The 19,948-nt window shown below is 42.6% G+C and overlaps 1 protein-coding gene across 1 annotated transcript in view; it reads left to right on the forward strand.

Annotated features, from left to right (window-relative positions):
* The window catches only part of LOC114880352 (leishmanolysin-like peptidase), a gene marked incomplete at its 5' end in the record, with an annotated part of 296,152 nt that overhangs the window by 201,877 nt on the left and 74,327 nt on the right, over window positions 1–19,948 (forward strand). The window contains one exon of the mRNA XM_046287191.1: window positions 9,100–9,259. Within this exon, the coding sequence (XP_046143147.1) occupies window positions 9,100–9,259 (160 nt within the window). The remainder of the gene's footprint in view (window positions 1–9,099; window positions 9,260–19,948) is intronic.

Raw genomic sequence — 19,948 nt, forward strand, 5'->3', positions numbered from 1 at the left:
AATTTCCACTTTTCCATCTACTTCCCCCATTTTTTCTTGCATTCAGTTCTTATTCTGTATTTGCTAACGTTGCACGAAAGTACTGTGCACCGATGACAAAAAATCCCATGAGAAGGCCGCAAATCTGATTGGTCGTACCTCATTTCACACGCATTTTCGGTTCTAGCGAGCTATTGGCTAAAGCGATCACACATACTAATTAAAACCGTGTAACGAAGAAAGTCCATGAGACGTATTGAGACTGAGTGAGATGAAGCGAAATACTTGAAAACTTTTAGGAAATAAACACGTTTGTAAATAATAAGTCCTAATCCTCATGGTTATTATTTTCATCAATACCTGAGATTATATTAGTTTTGTCTAACAAATTAGTTAAAATTTCAGACGGTTTAACGATTTTTTATTTGTAACGTACATGAGATAAATAATAAATGATCACGGCTACGTGAGAACAACAACCTACCGTCCTGTTGGAATTCGGACAATCAGGTGTGCACTGAGTTGCATTGAACTTATCGCAGTGAACCGATCTCGCCATCAGCTCACCGACGCGGCGTGAATGTATTAGGGAATTTGTAGCCAACTTCACTGCGACAAGTTCAATGCAACCCAGTGTACAGTAAAATTTCTCTAGTTGTCCATATTGTGAAAAGCAAAAAGGGACAATGTGGGCAGGAAAGACACGATTTTCCGAGCTTTGCAGCTGCTTTTGATCTCCGGCGACAAGTCGTAAAAGAAAAAGATAGCATGAGAGCCATAGCAGCCGAGAAATGAACAAAAGTTTAACTTATTTTTAAATTTTTCTGGATGCAAATTGTTTTAACATATTGGTACAATTTTTCTGATTAAAATGAGATTAAACATGACATAATTTGGGCTATATGGACGGAAAAAAAATTCGCATTGGGGATATTCCCTTGTACATAAAATAAGGTAAACATACTCCAAATTATATCGTGTTTCGTCTCATTTTAATCAGAAGAGTCTGGCCAATATGTTCAAAAAATTCGTAGGTAAACAAAATTAATATTAAAAAAGTTACAGTGCTTTATTATAAACTACCAAACTCTAACTCTCATCAAAGAAGCCGCGTCGTGTTTCGCGTGACTGACTCGCACAAACAGAACATAAGCGTCGAGCGAGAAATACATACTTACATAGGTGTCGGACGAAACCGACGGACACTGTCAGCATGGCAACAAACGGACAATTAGAGAGATTTTATACTGTATATCGTTTTATACCCGCGTAAGTATTTACTTTACATTTATGTTCTATACAGGGTGCCTCAACTCAGGTAGTACAATCGGACAAGAGGTAATTCTATAAGCAACAATAAGCGGAAAAAAAGAATAATTTCTTTTCGTTTGAGATTTCATTTCCAGAAAATTGAGTTCGAAAATTTGTCGAGTACATGTGCACTTACAAGAAAAGTACCCAAGGTGTATCTCACCGATTTTGTCCATTTGGTGGTGTCTTACAATTATAGAGTACATAAAAAAATGTTCGACACATATTTTTTTATACGTACTAATTTGTTCAATTAAGGGCACAGACTTCTCCGAGGCCTGCTCATATACTACTGATTATATTTCAGTCAATAAATATTGCATATATAGATAAATTTACATGTCTTTATTTCTTGTTTCTTTAAAAAATAAAGCTATTTAATAGCTCTACAGAAAAGATTATGTACACTTTTTACGTAAATCAGTTATTTTGGCTGTTATAACCCAAAATAACTGTTTTTTTTTTAAATCTTTTTAAACCTTCGTGTTACTAAATATGTGATGAGTCTATACCTCACTGTACTGGCACGGGGGGATCAGCCTCTTAATATATTCGGTTAGGATAGGATACATATTTAAATCCGGCCAGTATGAGGCACTGCTTTCGGGAAATAATAACAAATTATTTAAAGAACATTATTAGTTCACGAAAGCGATGTCGGCCGCCTTACAGCAACCGGATATAAATACAGTCAATCACGAAAATCTTCGTATACCGTTTAAAACAGAATACCTCATTAAAATTGGACCAAATAACTTGAGGTTTTTGGAGAAGCTATAAAAATTAATTTCCTAACAAGGAAAGGCACGGAAGTATCCCCCTCCGATTTTAATGAAACTTCGTACATTTGTTAAGCAGGTAAAAATAAGGGACACGTTGTGACCCTTTCGGGGGTTCACTCTATACTGAGGGGCTTTACGCAATACAAAGTTGTTGGGCGCCAGCCACTTACCGTGGCATTCAAAATCGAAAAAGGAAAAGGGGTATTGGGACACTTACAGTGGACGGGTCTCGGGCACTTGCGTCCGTACAGCTTCGCGGGGGAGTGCGCGAGGAGGAGTATTGGGGGAAGGGAGGTTGCAGGCTTGGGATGGGTTCACACGGGGTTCGCTACGTTACGCGTAGATTTACAACAAAAGGGTGTCTCACGATGGGGACGAAAAGAAAGGGGTGGCCGTTGCCAAAGCTCAGAATAATACAAGAATATGATAACGGCTTACCCAAACGCCTCACACATACAACTCACAATTCACTCTATCAAACTCTTTATCGCAATGCAAAATCTCTCTACCAAAATCTATATGACACTCTCTCTATATCGTAGCCTTAGGCTCATTGACGACGTCGCCGCTGCGACGACGAGACCGTCGCGGGATATTTTGGGGGAGGGGATGGGTCTAGGAATGGGGCTTCTTCCGGCAACGGGATGGATCGATTATCGATCTTCGATATACCGGTGATCGGGGTCAATGGGGCTGACGGACATCCTGCGGTAACGGGTGGGCTGAGGTCTTCAAGCACGGCGACAGATGGCTCCGGGTGGACGTTTGCGTCACCTTTTGGGTTGCTTCGTCGGAATTTCTTGGGAGTCCCACGTTGCTCCTTGTTCGCTGGAGGGGTGGGTCTGCCGCCGGCCTCGAAGCTCCTCTTGAGGGTGGTCCTCTTTGTTTCCGTCTGTCGCCTCCATCAGCCCGACACCGGTGGGCAGGGAGGAAGGGGTGAGGTGAGGGAAGGGTTATCGTTAGGTGGGAGTATGAGTGGGAGAAGCGCAGCGATTGTAACGGGGGGGCACGGGTGTCACCACGTTACAACGTATTTTTTTATATCTGCTGAGACGCGACTTTAAGGGGTGAAACCACCCCTCAAAGTTTTGACCTGAAACTGCTATCTCGAAAACCAAAAGAGATACGTGAAAACTTCTAATGGGCGGATTTAATGGTTTTTTATATACAATAATATGGTGTTAACAGATTGTCAAAAATACAATTTGTTTATAACAAAAAAATGTTTGTAACATTATTTCACAACTTATTTAAATTTATGTAATGACAAAAAATGTAGAGCATTTCATTCCAAATCCATCGATATATATGTTTATGAAATTCCCTCTTACAGCTCCGCAGATTTTTATTATTTATGACTCGCGCGTACGCCCGCTGAGTCAGCGCGTGATACTTTAGTCGTATCTGACGTTATACACCGATGTTATTTATTCGCATAAGTGGAAAACAACTATTTTTATAACATACAATGGTTAATTTTGTTAAATTTGTATCGCATGATATAAAATAATTAAAGCTACACATACTCCAGGGTGGATGTATGAAATTGATAATTTTAATATGCAACAAGGAATTTGATTAACTTAAGGAACATAGTCGTGACAAAAATGATACTCTTCGAAGAAATGCTTCAAACGTTGAGGCTTTTGGCACCAAGCACAGGTAATAATAGCCACATCACCACATACGTGACATCGTGGTTCATTATCTGCAGCATAGCAGAACTCCACGGTATTTTCAAAATGAGGTGATCTCGATGATACATATCCACTTTTATACTATGTTTATTTAATAATGTTTTCAAATCATGGGGAAGAAAATTGATTATGAGCCAGCGACAGAAGTTTTAAAATGTTGTCCCACGTGTGGAGATTAATGTCGTAATGTAATAGGATGACTGTGTCCGAAAACCGGCGAACAAAATTTTTCCATACACGAAATCCGTACACGTCTAATGGTTGTAAACAATTTGTAGTCCCTGCTGGAATCGTAAATACTACTAATTCTTTATTTTCCGGTGTAGCTTCCACAATACTACGTCTACAATGTCCATTCCAAGAATCTAATAGTAAAGCAGTCTTCTCGTTTGTATTAGGAAACTAAACTTCTTTTAATCAAATTTTAAAATGTTCGTTGGTCAGTTTTCCAGATGTTGACGCGGTAGCCAAAATGTTCGTTGGTTTAAACATAGTTTGTTGTACCCTAGGTCCAAACTCTCCAGATGTTTCCTTTAACACGACGAAGAGAGAAGATAGCAGTTTTCCGCTTGCAGATATTGCAGATTGTATAGTGTAGCTATGAGTAGTGGATGGAATTGACTGTATTACCGCTTTTACTTTCTTCGTACCTTTCAACGCCAAAGTTCGTCCAGAATGTAATTCGAGGTTGAAACCACTTTGATCTGAATTATACAAATTCTCAAATCCGTAACGATCGGTATAGGATTTAACACGCTCCAGAAAGTTATGAGAACTTAAAATCAGTTCTGGTTCTTTATCGATACTGGACCTCGTCACAAACTTTGTAACTTTTCGTGATACTATACCATATGTTTTTTTAAATTTTAACAATCATTTTCGAAAATCGCAATTTTTCACCTAAGAATGTGACTAGTTATCTTGTTATCTCGGCTGCAACAATGGAATTTGCTTGAAAACACAATCAAAGTAACTCATTTCAGGACTCGGAACCATACGGTACAAAAATACTTCTCGACATATGAGGATCTTCATGTTTGAACAGACATCAATTCCTTAACAAGAACCTTAGGTTTCGTACATGACCCTGCTGAATAGAGGTTATTTATCGATTCATCCAAACTTAGTTTAAAAGCAGTGTTATTGCATATTGAGAATATATATCCTTCCATCCCAATTGCTTATGCTACGAAGCTGCCAGAATCGTACGACACCTTCAAAAAAATTAGTGTTACGCGTAGTTACGGCACTGACTAGTCGAAGAGAGGGAGCTATGGCCGCCTGGAGGCAAAACGCCGTGCATGCGTCACCGACAATTATTTTTTCGATTTACTCGAATAGCATACTGTTCCGGTACTTACCCAACATAGTTTCTTTTTCGAAAATGTCTACAGAATTCGGTACTGTATAGCGAAATCTTTTCTTAAAATTGCAAAAGTAACAAGCAAATAATACGCGCATCGGTTATTTTTTAAACTTTCATCGTCATTTACAGCTACAGTAAAGACTCGATAAGTGTTCGAAAGGATCTATTCGTTAAGTGTTCGAAGTTTATCCCCACCACTGGGGGGGTTCCCCCTCGGAGCAAGCCCGGGAGCAATATGACACGGCGCCGCTTTCCTTTGAAGATCTGTGTCGCATTTGTATCGATGAGACAACTTTAATGCAGCGATGAAATTTTTTTATTTTGCCTTTTTTTTAATAACAATTCCATTAACATATTGGTGAGATTTTCCTGATTAAAATGAGACCAAACACGATATTGTTATAATAATTTTAACTAATCTGAATAATATTAAAATAATTTACTTTCTGTGAATGCTCACTTTATATACTAAATTAACGGCGAATGAATAGCAGCAATGATTAGGTAATTTTTTGTAAAAATGAATAATTTTAATCAGAAAAATTTCATGTATTAATAACATTTTTATTTAAAAACCATAATTTACAAATAAAAAAATGTTATTGCATTAGTATTCTTTCATGAATATGTAGGCATTTAATTTTTAACCCTTATGTCAGCTCCGAATCCATGTCTCTTTCTACGTTGACGTCGCGCCGGCAAAATACAAACAGTTAGAGAATCGATTCTTCTGTTCGCTAAATGTTCGTTGCCGGTCCCAAATTCTGAACACTTATCGATTCTTTACTGTATTAAAAATTACGTATTATAATAACTATATATCAAAATATTCGGAAAACTCTCCCCTATTTTTTGAGACCAACTAAAGTTCCTAGCACTTTTAGTTTCCGCGTAATACCTACTTCATTTTCTCCAAAAATTACGCATTTTTACAAAAACTCCTGTGTTTTGAAAACTGAAGGTGATCGAGCAATTCTGTTTTCGGATTCGTCTTTAGAAAGAGAAACTCTACGAAGACCACCCAACGGATGTTGCAGAACAAAATTCGTGTTGGACAGTGTTATTTGATGGTAATAATCTGATATTCGTTGTTCGCGTTCTAAATCAAGTATATTTTGAATCATATTATTCAAGCTACCACTTCTAAGTTTGAATAAAAATACTACTAAAGCTTGAGTTACGGATCGAGGTTTACTATTTCTCATAATAGCAAGCGTATCTTGAAGTTCTCTAATATTTTTCCAATTAATGCCGCAAAAAGTATGTAATTGTTCATCTAATAATGAAAAATTCCCGATAGCATCATGTAACAAAGAGTCTACGTTAATTGCTAATTGATTTTGTTACGGGCTATTGGATTATGGGATTTATTTTAATAAAACACAAAATATTGCAACACGAAATTTGTCTTTATTGCAAGGATATCTTTATAGAGCATATCCAACACTCTCTTAAGCTTTGACCAACATTTTGGCAAGGGAAAAGGTTTAGAATCATCTCAGCAATTATCACTCCACGGGATTCGACCTAATTTTCGAACACCCTGTATAATACAACGGTTGTTGCGCTCCAGCCACAATAGTGGCAACTCAATAAGGGGAAGGGTAAGGGGTTTACAATAAAGGGGGCTCTCACGGCTAGACCACAGCCGGCCGTCATAGGTTTCGCGTGGAAGCACACGGGGACGGGAATCTCATGGGTTTAGGGTTTTAGGACGTTCACTACGTTGCACGATCGAAGCGTCACGCAATGAAGAATAGGGGTTCTTCGGATACGGAGGTATGTGTTCCGGACGCACCCATTGCTGTAATTCAAATTATTACGTGAAGGGGCTTACCCAGTTCGACGGCGGGTGTCTCGTGTGGTGTTTTCACAAGCTTCTTATACTCACTCATTCATTCTCAAAAATTTCTTTTGCCGCTTATCGCCTAACTCGCTCTCTATCTACGTCTCTCAATTTAATATCGTAACGGAATTCGGATGTGTGATGTTCAGCTTTTTGCCGTTTCCTCAACGGCGGGCCTCGTCTCGAGGAGGAATGAAAAAATGCAAAATGTCTTATTTAATAGACTAATCAGGGGATATACACTACAAGATGCAATAGGCTTCGTTCTGATTGGCTCATCCATCTCGGAGTAAGCGGTAAAAAATATAAATTAAATATTACGTTTTTGGCAAAAAAATCGTTAGCGATGAAAAAATACAAAATGTTTTTTTAACGGGACCAATTGAGAAATATACTCTATAAGATGCAAGAGATTTCCTTCCAGTTGGTCCATCCGTCTTGGAGTAATCGGCGAACATACATAAACTAGGCCGCCATCCGCTTCGTGGCTGACATACTGGAGCGAAGCGAATGATTTGCAGTAAAAGTAACTTGAACAAAGTTGGAACACAATATAGCAATTAAAAGTAGAGTTCAATTGTTGATATTGTGGCATGTAAAAAGTAATTCAAAACTCGCGCAATAGCGTAATTCCGATTTCTCTCATAGACTTAACATGGGTATCGGTTTCTGTGACCATTCCTCAAGGACACCACCGACCTCTGATTTTATTCTATATAAACACTTATAGTGACCACTGTGATTGGCTTGCAAAGAATGGTCAAAATTGATAATCTAGATTTTGAGTTCAAAAATAAAAATATCTATCCATGCTTTTATTTTATTATAACCATCTGGAAGGTTACAAGTCCGTGCACGGCGCGGCACATGCATTGCCATTGTTTGCTGCTGCCCTTCAATTTCTCCTGGTGCGGTGAATAAACAACCAGCACTAAAATCATTATCAGGTTTAGAGTTTTTGAAGGAGCGGCGTGTCATAAAATCATCGGCAGGTGATGGCATGTACCGGGACTCCCCAGACTTGGGACTCTCTAGTCGCGGTGCGACCCTCGGTCAAGGGGCCAGAAGTCACAGATCGGTGGGTGCAGGTCATTTTGCAATTGCAAAATGCCCCACCACCTGCGACAACCAACTCGTCTAACTGGGTGGCCAATTGGAAGGTAGTGAAATTAAAAACACCCCTGATTGGTGCCTCAATCGACGAGTTCACTAGGAGTCAGCTCCTTAAACAGTTTACTTGGTTGAGAACGTGTCAACGAAAAACACTTTTGATACAACAAGCCGAGTGGCACGTTCAGATCCACATCGAGAGTGCGTGATTCCATGAACATTGTAGACGTATCATACTTGTACTGAAACATAGTTAAAATTATAAAGTTATTTAATTGTTACCTGAAGACGACAGCATTTCTTTTCAAGTTATTTCCCCTACCTCCAAAAACGGTCGTAGAGTCGTACCCGGAACGGTGTCGATAGAAATCGGAGCTGAGCCTTACAACCTCCATTTTACTCTGCGCTCAAGGCATTCGATAGTAGCACCGCGAATGCGTACTTTACGTATGAAATACGCCATTTTTTTTAAATGTCTAGCATTTTGTATTTGAAATGTTTATACCATCAATACCAAGTTAGCAAGTATTTTCAAAATGAAATGAATATTTAAAACAAATATACATATAATAACATTTAAGAGCCGTTATATTCTGTTTATGTTCATGAAAATTAATTTGTTTATGTATATTTACCTTCAATTATTGTGTGGAATATTAGCAAATATAAATTACCGATATGAAAAGACCGCTTTAATTAGTTCATAATACGCTTCTCATTCGTTCTGCATCCGCCTTTTAGTTCACTTTATTTTTACGAAGGCTGCAGGAATGAAGCATTCTTAAATAAATATTGATGTCCTTTTTTCATTACGAAGATAAAGTTATTATTATTATTTAACTCTACTTCCAAAGACTATATTTTATACTTTCATAATTTATTTATGTTCGTATAATCGTTGCTAAACTTCTGAATAAATAATTGGTTGAATTTTGTATATACAGTTATTCATATGTTTCAATAACTTTATATAATAAATTTGCTTAAAGTAATTTTCTGTTTTTGTAGAATTTTGATTCAATTCCTCACGTATCAGCTGGAGAAGAACAGTACTATGGTGGCTCGGTATCTCTAGCAGATTATTGTCCGTATATACAAGAATTTACATGGAGAGCTCGAAATATTATAGTTAGAGGTTCCCATTGTCTATATGAAGAAAACAATCCTCGTAAGTTGTGCTTCTAGTAATTATGAATATTTATTCTTTAAGTTTTGGTTAAAACATTAAATAAATTTATTAATATTTCTAGTTTCAAAGGCCCGAAACGGACTTGGCTTGCATCAATTTTTAACTTACACTTATACGTCTATTCTCTTCATACATACCTTTATTTACATGTACTACATTCAAACATCTTTTTCTTATATACTTTTTCCTACCTCCACACTCTTCATTTCTTACTCTATTTAATTTACTCTTTACTGGCTTTAGTCAGTTAAATACCTTTTCGTTTTCGCTTCCCTCTTGTGGTGTGTAATTTTTGTTTTCATTCCATAATAATCGATTGACAAGTGTTTTAATGTTCTCTTATCGTTGCGATGAATTTTACATATTCACTCGCTATCTTTCCCTCGATACTTGTTATAATTCTTTAAATTTCCATATCTTATTCGTACTATTAGCTACCGACTTGCATTCGGTTGGCCTTCACCAAGTACTCTGATAACCTATAACTGTATGTAGGTATATTATAAACAAAGTATGTGTACATTACCTAGGCATAAGACAATACATTGTCTAAACTAAATTAACTGAGCAATGTGTTAAATAATGTACATTTTATACTTTGCCTAAGAAATACATACATTTCCGATTTGTGATCAGGCAAAGTATCAATATTTTGATTGCTAATCGAATTTTCAATACCTATGCAACAATATTGGAATTCAACCTAACATAATCTAGCCCGAATTAATTTGTAGCTTATCATAGCCTTTTACCAAAAATGCTGATACGTCCTGTATTGATTAGAGTTTGGTTAGTAGTAGATGTAAGTTTGATTAGGTTAAGTGTAATTCATTATAAGTTTTATATTTACTTTTAAAAAACTTTATATCTACTTGTAAAAATTTCGGATTACTATACATTGCATTTCCTATATACTGAATAATAATATTTCCCCAAGGCAAAATATAAAGTACTAGTTTTTATTTTTATTTTGCCTAAAACGAATTTGTAATGCATATTATGTTACGAGCCGGAGGGGGTGGCTGCGTAGCCGGGGCTTAATTTCGGTTATGGTATTATTAATGGCTTAACCAGTGCTGTTATTAACAGTGGAAGCCTAAGGAAGTAGACGCAGAGACGAACCTGCATATGGCTAACGGTGCTGCATGAACTGCACAAATTACTTTATGGCGGGGGCCATAAAGGGCCCGTGCAAAGGTCCTGTACAGTATACCTGGTAGTATACAGAGCTCTGTCCAGAGCTCTGCAGAGCCGAAAAGTAATTTAATGTTAATATTTGTTAAATGAGTAAGGTATTCCAGGCTGCCAGGAATATATTTTTCTTCAAGATATGAAATAAATAGTTATTTTTCACTGAGTAAAGCCATTCAGGCCTTTTTTTATTAGTACTTTTTCGCTGACTAACCTTTCTTTTGTGGGGGAAATCTTAAACAACACATCCCCAGCCCCCGAGGGGAGAGGCCGAGGGTAGTGCAGGATTCTTACCGGCTAAAACACTCACGGTGGCCTGCACTGGGTTTGAGGGAGGGCCCCGCGATCTCTGACGAACACACCGGGATCCTTCCACCCATGGCGTTTCCACGCTCCATCTCGGGGTACGGTCTAGTCTTTGACCCTCCCCCTGCGTGCCAACTTCGCCGACGCCGGAAGCCATACCAGACGCCGGAGGCCACACCCGACGCCGGCCACTCCTCGGGCCGCGTGCAATGGCGACCGTGGCCCCAGACCAGGCCACCTGCGGCCCAGCGGTTCCACCTTGAAGCCGCCTATCTGCGATGGAGGAGAGGGGCAAGCCCCTCCCCTCGTCCTGTGACCCTGAGGGAGGCCGGAACCTCTCCCCACTACATCTACCTTGAGGGGAAGCCGAAGCTCCCGCCCTCATCCTGTTGGGGGCGGTGGGCAGAGTTACCAGGGCCCACCGCCCTGTCCTCCTTAGGTAACGGTGCCGTCGGGGGGCCACCTCCGACGGCGTCGTCTCCTGCGGGCTCTCTCCCGACCCCGTTCCGCCTCCTCCTTCAAGTAGGAGGTCACCGCCCAGCACTGATCCTCGCCGGCGAGCATGTTTCTCACAACGCTCGCCGGCGATCGATCCACCGGTAACTCACACTGGAGGGCGTGACGGGCCCGCGCGAACACTGGACAATGCTCCAGTGTGTGTTGCGCGGAGTTCCGCCCCGCCCCACAGTGGTGGCATATAGTCGTCGCCTCGCGACCAATCCGGCACATGAAGTCACTGAAGCAACCATGCCCGTTAAGCACCTGTGTGGTCCGGTAGGTGATCCGACCAAAGCCGCGGTCCCGCCATTGTTTGATGACGGGCAGGAGCGCCCAACCGCTTGCTGGCCAGCGGCGCCGCTCGCGATGATCTTACGATGCCACCGGTCCAGGGCATCTTGTCGGGCCTGGCACATCCATTCCCGTTCGACCGTCGGCTCTGGCGGGTCTTCTCCAGCCTGGCGGAGGCCGCGCAAGCGCCAGAAAATCGTAGCGCATGCCTCCGCCTCGTACTTGAAGGGTAAAGACCCGCCAGAGACATCGCCGCCGCGTGGAAGACCGTATGGTACCCCCTCATGACGCAGACGGCCATTCTCCTCTCCACTCGCTGCAGCACAACTTGGCTGCGGCGAGACGCCATCAGGGTCTCAGCCCATATGGGCAACCGATATAACCTTCTCACTTGGCCCCCCGATATTGGGCGGCACTCGCCCAAGGGCATTTGCTACCTCGTCTAATTGGGAGGCCAGACGGTCGAAGTGTCTTCCAAAGTGCCAGTGGCTGTCTAGGTGGAGGCCAAGATACTTGAAGCCTTCACCCACCTGGACCCTGGTGTCACCTACCTGGATCCAAGACTGGGGCGGTGGTGCAACCACACGCCGAGGCGAGTAAAACCACATCGCCTTTTGTGGGGCGCTATCTGTAGCCCCAGCCTCCGGATCGCCGCTGCGACGGCAGCCGCTCCAATCTCCGCTAAACGTATGGTCCTGCTCCAGTCTGTAACGTTTAGGTCTTTCGCTACTTATGCGAAGGAGAAGATACCGCGAGTAGTACGAGCGTACGATTTCCCCTACGCGTCTCAAGGAGTGGTTCGCGTTCGCTGCGCGTTCGCGAAGGCAGAAGGAACGGTGAAGTCAGTAACGAGACGTAGTTTTGCGGTGTAAAAAAGAAAATATCGATTTATTCAAAAAGATGGTGATTGAAGTATGGCAAAATAGCCGATCACAGAATGGTAGTAGCACCGCAAATATTATGGCAGTTTACGCGTTCAACAATCAACGGAACGCAATTCTCATCTAATAGATGTTCAATAGACGCGCAGATTATGTAAATATAATATACAACGAACTTGACTAGATTGATCGTCAATAAGCACGCAGATCGGATTCACACGAATCGAAAGTGTAATAAAAAAAAATGGTAACGCAAAAGAAAAGATTTCAACCAGTCGAGCGACTTTAACGCGACCCAAAAACTCAGTCTTCTTTTAATACGGAAAAATGACTGGTTGAATAACGCATTTAAATCTTACGGAATAATTATAATAGAATATAAAGTAATATAAGAAAATATAACGTAAAGAAAAATCTCAACCAGTCGAGCGACTTTAACGCGACTCAAAAAACTCAGTCTTCATTTATACGGAAAAATGACTGGTTGAATAACGCATTTTAAGAAATATGAGAAAATATATGAAAAGAATAACGCAAAGTATCCGAACGCAAAATCGTGACCCTGCTCGGAATGCGAAAAGTAATATATACACAACGGTTACAAAATTTCGTTGGTCGTCTACGATTCAAACGTTCTTTCGCCAAGGACGAGTTATTGTTCGCTCGATTTGTTTCGGAAACATGTACCGAAATCACGACGCACGAAGGTCGCGTGATCGTGGAGCGCGTAGGCAAGAGAGGAACGTTTGAATTTATTAACCGTGCAGCGAAATATTAACTTTTACGCGTCTCTTAAATCGCAGAATGGCGAGCCAGTGGATTCCGAGGATACTTCCGGTTCAGCAAGGTTTTCACCTGCGAACCTCAGATCGACAGGGGCACTGACTTCACGATTTCAGTCACAATCAAAGGATGAGAAAGTCGCGCACTAAGTCCCGACCCTCGACTCCTTTGCAGACTGAAATACGTGTATTTAAGAGAATCCGATAACCGTGGATTTGCCGGAATCCGTCAACGTTCTTCCTGGAGTACGAAGTGTACTCAAGGAAGAAATTAAGACTGCCAAGAGCGAGATCACGGCCCTCCAAATTGCAATGTAAAATTGCCAGAGCACAAGCAAAACGGGGATGGCTCGACTAGGTTTCCCTAGGAGTCAACGTCGTCTTGGATATGCCTGTGTAGGGCGATCTTTCGAGGGTGCTGAGTCCCAAGATAGAAGGCCACTACTTAATGAAAGGGAGGTGTCCAAGCTCGGGCTCTAGTCACGACTTGCTGGATCGCAATCTTTAGACGGTTGTCTCTTGGAAGAGAGCCGTAGGTGAAAGCGTCCGTTCTGCTTGTCGTTTGGGACCAGAGTGTCGATCGATGGATCGACACTGAGCTCCTTCGATCCGGCGTTCGAAGGAGGGGATCCGCGCACGCGCTCCACTTAGAAAAATAAGTAGGGATAGCACATACCATCGCTATAGTTCCGATCTCCCAAGAAAAATCTATACTACTTGTTTTATACTATGTAACTGTACGAATGTACGGTTACATATACCCCCCTCTCGGATCAAGAGCGTTGGTAGGTACTAATGAACGCGACGCACACTCACTCATTCACACAAAACGAAAACGAAAACTGAAATTGTGATTATACAAAACAAAAAAAAAATATATATGGGATCACTTGTCCCTAAAAGAAAATATAAAAGTGTCTTTGGCATCTGCCTATGATAAATAACTGAACTAAAGAAAATATGAGCTTGTTCCTGTCACTCACACACACCTCATTCACACCCTTATGTCTAAAAAAAAACCTAAAAAGAAAATAAACGCAATGTTGTAACTCGCAACAAAAATAGAAAACGAAAAAAAAAACTAAACATAACTTCTCAGTCTGGATCAAAAAAAAAAAGAAACGTAAAATATCACAGCGCGTTGTAGACGGTTTTGTCACACATTATTATCACTGGTCGGTGTCTCCAGTCTCCTCCATGGCCTCGAGCATGGCTTCCGTGAGTTCTAACAGGCCGAGGGGATCCTGCCGATTGAGTGACGGGATCTGGACCGGCTCTCCCTGGATTGATCCGCCGTTAGGTTGGTCGTCCAGAGCCTCATCCTGCGGGTCGGGCATCATGGCGACGACCCAGTCGTCCTCGATGTCTGGTTCTGTCCGGGGCTCGATGGCCGCAATGGTGTCCATTGCATCCTCGAGCATGGCCTTGGTGTCGCTGACCGCCTCTGTCGAGGTGCTGGGCATTGTTGTTGCCGTTGTGGCCTCGGCGTTTGGTGGTTCCTCCTTCTCGATGTTCTCGCCTTCAGCGAGGAGGTTGCATGAGGTCGCTGCGTCTACCATGGTCATTGGTGGTCGTTTCGCGCGGCGCCTGCGCCGCTTTGTCCGTTGCTGCGCGGATAGCCTTTTTATTCCCCGTTTGGGCGTCTGCGTTCGGCCGTCCACCTTTTTTGCAGTTGCCTGTGTGTGGCGACCGCGTCGGGCAGCACCCGTTTTCGATGTTATCCACGGCCTTGGGTGGATAACGCGGAGCTCAGGCACCTGGGGCACTCGGTATATTAATTCGAATCCCGTTTGGGTGGCCTTATTGTACATCAGCCAGTACGCGTAGGCCTGCGTACCCTTCGACCTGCTGTGCTTTTCTGTTTCTGGTATTGCTGCCATGATGATCGACTCGAGACTGATCGATGGTGCTGACGCGTGATTATATAAGGGGGGGCCTCTCCCCACTTTAGGATATTCGATCCTTGATCTACTGCGCAGTCATCAGGCAAGATCGAACCTCTCCCCTCCAGATTGATTTTAGGTGCCTGCCGCCTCCTGGAAGGGATGCCGGTATGGTCGCAAATTTGAGGCGTGGAATGTGCCCTTGACCTCTCCCGTTTCCGGGTGACGCAGTTCATATGTTGCCGGTCCTTTGATTTTTGTGATTTTATAGGGCCCTTCAAACAGATGGAAGAATTTTGCGATTTCTCGATCCGCGGCATTGGATACCGGGTTTGCCTTGATGAGTACGAGGTCATTTTCTTTGAACGGATATGCGACGCGTCCGCGATTTGCGCGTTCCATTCGTTTCGCAGCTTTTTTTGTCATCTTGCCACGAGCGAGTTGTAGCTTGGTATGGTGGTGAGTCCCCTGGTCATCTGGTATGGGGTCAGTGGCGAACCATTTTTCCCATGGTCGATTGGGCGGCTTCTTCTTCATCAATTCAAACGGAGTGAATCCCGTACTGTCGTGGTGCAATTCGTTGCAACACGTCTCGATCGTTTTTACCCATTTTAACCAGGTGGAATGTTTGTTTTTAATTAACGTTCGAAACATGCGCCCTATCTCGCGGTTCACCCTTTCTACGGGGTTACTTTGGGGGTGCCTTATTGACGATAGCGTGTGTCGAATTTCTAACTCTTTTAACGCGTCCCCCCACCGTTTTGATGTGAATTGCGTCCCATGATCCGTTATTATACGATGCGGCTTTCCGCACTCCGGGATTAATTCTTTTACTATCCGATTGATTGTCGCATTCGCTGTTGCTCGCCGTAGCGGGTATAATTTGACATATTTTGTGAATACGTCTTCAAACACCGCCAGATATTTATACCCCCCTCTCGCGGTCGGCAAGGGTCCATAAAAATCAAGGGAAACCAATTCTAACGGAGCGTGTGGAATAATCGTCTGCATATCCGCGTGAATTGCCTGTGTAGGGATTTTTACCCGTTGACAGTGGTCACATGTGGAGATGTATTTACGGATGGTTCTCGTTAATTTTGGAAAATAGAATCTTTCAGAGATTAATTTGATACACTTGTCGCTGCCAGGATGAGCATAGACTTCATGTATCTCTCGAATCAATAACGATATTTTATTACTTGGAACGACGCAGTTCCATTTTTGCGTATGATTTTTATGAAATAAAATTCCATTCGCGATGCGGTATTTTTCGAGGACTTTGTCGGAGTTTTCATTGACCATTCGTATGATTTGAGCAAGCTTCGGATCTTTCGCCTGAAACGCTGGTATGTTGTTAAAGAATTCTAACAATTCTTTAGACAAATCCCTGGCCAAAGCGGCCAAAATCGGAATTCGTTTTTCGTGGCGTGATTCTGTATCCGGAGCTGATTGATCTAATCTGCTCATACAATCGGCCGGGATATTGTCCTTTCCAGGACAATGTTGGACTTCCATAGAATAGTCTTGTATCGATAGAATCCATCGCGTGAGACGTTGGTTTAGGAAACGACTGCTCATCAAAAAAGTCAGAGCATGATGATCGGTAGTCAAGATGATGTGTGCCCCGTATAAATAGGTCTTAAATTTATTTAATGCCCAAACAATCGCAAGTAATTCTTTCTCTGTTGTAAAATACGCTAATTCAGCACCTTTTAAAGTCCTACTAGCGAATGAGATCGGTCTAAGATTGCCCTGGTCATCTTTCTGAGCCAAAACAGCTCCCAGAGCAGAGAAACTAGCATCTGTCGATAAGTAATAATCGCGTTTTGGATCGGGAAATTGAAGAACTACTGTTTCGCAAAATACCTCTTTAGCTTGTTGAAAAGCTTCTTCCATTTTTTGTGACCATTCCCATCGAGCGCCTTTCTTTAATAGTCCTAATAAGGGTGTAATTATTTCCGCGTGGTGTTCAGCAAATTTGCTATAAAAATTTATCAATCCCAGAAAACCACGAAGCTGTTTAACATTACGAGGCGGTGGAAAGTCTCGAATGCACGAGAGCTTTTGTGGGTCCTGTCGGATTCCATCTGCGGATAATATGTGTCCAAGAAACGTGGTTTCACGAGCTAGAAACTGACATTTGTCGAGGTTGATAGTGAGGTTGTGTTCATGAAGACGCTTACACAATCTTGCCAGATGTTTGACATGCTCGTCAAAAGAGGATGAAACACACAAGATATCATCGATAAAATTTATGATAAACGACTCCATTCCTACCAATACCAATCTTAGGGCACGAACGAGACTCGCGCTACTTGTTTTCAAGCCAAACGGAGTGACTACGAACTCGTAACATTGGCCGCGGTATAAAAAGGCTGTGTATTTGCGCGAATTGGGGGTGAGAGGAACCTGCCAAAAACGATTGATCAAGTCAATACTTGATACATACGCGATTTTTGGAAAACGTTGGAATATCGCGTCGATTGTCTCTGACATTTCATGATCACCCAGCAATGTTCGATTCAGCATGCGCGCATCCAAACACAGTCTGATGCTTCCGTTTTTCTTAATAACCGGAACCAGCGGATTAATGTACGGACTGTTAGAAGGCTGAATAATGTTATATTCGAGCATCTTCTTGATTTCTTCATCCGCGTGTTCAAGGTATTTCATCGGAATTGGATACGTTCGTTGTACAAAGGGTACATCCTCGTTGACGATTAATTCATGTTGGTAGCATCCAACGCGGCCTGGATTCTCTCTCCAGATGTCAGGGTGTTTTGCTAACACGTCCACCAATTGTTCCTGTTGCATTGTTGGAATGTTGCAAGAGGCGATTTTCTGCCTTATTCTTTCTCTGATTGATATCGCATCAGATTGAGCAATTGTTTGCGGACTTGTTAGTCGATTGACGTCAAGATTGGGTGCTTCGTCTTCATCACACGGAGCCATTGTGATTTGCTCTTCTTTTTCTCTTATGATAACCTTCAACAGATCTTCTTCAAGGTCAATTTTGGATTTTATAGCTCTTAATGTGTCGATTCCAAGGATGACATCATGGATTAAATTTGGAACAATAATCATGGGAACAAGGAATTGGGTGTTTTTAAATCGGATCGTGGCAAGGATCTGCTTCTTGAGGCGAGCCGATTTCGATCCTGTTGCTCCTATGACAAAGCTGCTGCTGATCGGTAGTGATGGACATTTATTTAACTGGAACAGATGGTGATCGAACCATGCTTCCGACATTACCGTAACCATACTACCGGTGTCCACGAGTGCATTCACTGGGATATCCTGAATGAAGATTTTCACTTCAGGACTTTGACCAGTGACGATTTTATGGTCTTTCTTCACGCCGGGGTCGCTTGCTGCTAGTTCTTCACGCAGATCTGGGAACAATGTGGTGATTTTCCCCTTCTCTGTTTTAGAGGAGGTTCCTTGAACTTTCGTCGGGGAGGAGTCCAGTTCGTTCACAGGAACGCTCATTGTTCGTTTCCCGATTCTTCCGAGATTTCATCGGGTTGCTCGGTGACTTCCGGTTGAATTTCGGGAGTCACCTCAGAAATTCTGACCCTTACTGGTGTCTGATCCCGTCTTGGTCGAGTGTCTTGAGCCATTGGTGGTTGCCTTGGCTGGTCTCGTGGCCCTTCCCTGGGTCCGGAGTTGTCGCGTTGGGGAAATCCCCTGTTTCCATACATCGGATTTCTCGGAGCGATGCTTCTGCTGAGCATTATTTTGCTGAGCAATTGGTGGTCTTGCTCGGTCAAATCGTTGCCATTCGTGTGGTTGGGCACGCGATCGGTTGACTGTTCCTCCGTTGTCCCATCGGTCGAGTAGTGTAAGAAAAGCATCGACTGTCGTGATGTTCTGCGCGGTTACCGAATCGTGGACTGCTTGGGTGAAATGTCGAGCCAATACTTGGACGATTTCATCGTCGCTTCGACGCGGTGTCAGGTCCCTCGCATCCCCAATTAAACGCATGGCATACGTGACTCTCGTTATTCCCGAGTCATCCCGATAATAACCCGTTTCCAGGTTAGTTCGAATTTTACGTTGCACAGTCGTGCTCCAAAATTGGGACAGGAATCCGCACGCAAAATCATCCCAGGTGCGAATCTCTCCCGAAACTAAATCCCACCAATCGCTTGCCACTCCTTTGAGGGCTTGATCGATTATAAGTCGCATTTCATCCTCCTGAACGCGTGAAATTCTAACAAAACGTTCTAATTCCCGAAGAAATTTGGGAGGACGTTCTTTTGAGGTGCCCTCAAACGATGGAAGTTGAGGTTTCACCCGAAACGGTCTTTCTGATGGGGAACGAGATTCAACACGAGAACCGGTTGAAAGAATGCGTCGCGATTGCGTATTATTCGCGCTCGTGGCTTGTTGACTCGCCACGTTCAACTCTGCTAATCTGGTTTGGAAACCTAGGATGTCTTCCCGGACCTCTGTTCGAATCTGAGTTAAAGATTGGAATAACTCTTCCCCTTGTTGTCTAATCTGTGAATCAATCCGCTCAGACAAGGTTTTCTCTAATTGGGCTAATTTTGCCTCTTGCCTGTCTTGTTTTTCGGTGAGGCCGATAAGTAAGTTGGAAATACTATCTAATGTCGCGCCCGTTTCCCCTGTTTTAGATGGAGCAGTTGCCGGCGGATTATCCCTTGTTTTATCGGGTAATGTAGCTGTCACAATCGGTGATCTCTGAATTCGCGAGCCTCCGAATAGCGCAGAGCTAATTGTTTGGTCCGTTCTGTCGTCCGAATCTAATGATTCGTCCCGTGACGCATCTTGTTGCTTGCGCGTGTTCGCCCGCGTCTCTTTTGGCATTTTACT

This window comes from Osmia bicornis, chromosome 9, assembly GCF_907164935.1.
Source record: "Osmia bicornis bicornis chromosome 9, iOsmBic2.1, whole genome shotgun sequence".
Taxonomy (NCBI): Eukaryota; Metazoa; Arthropoda; class Insecta; order Hymenoptera; family Megachilidae; genus Osmia; species Osmia bicornis.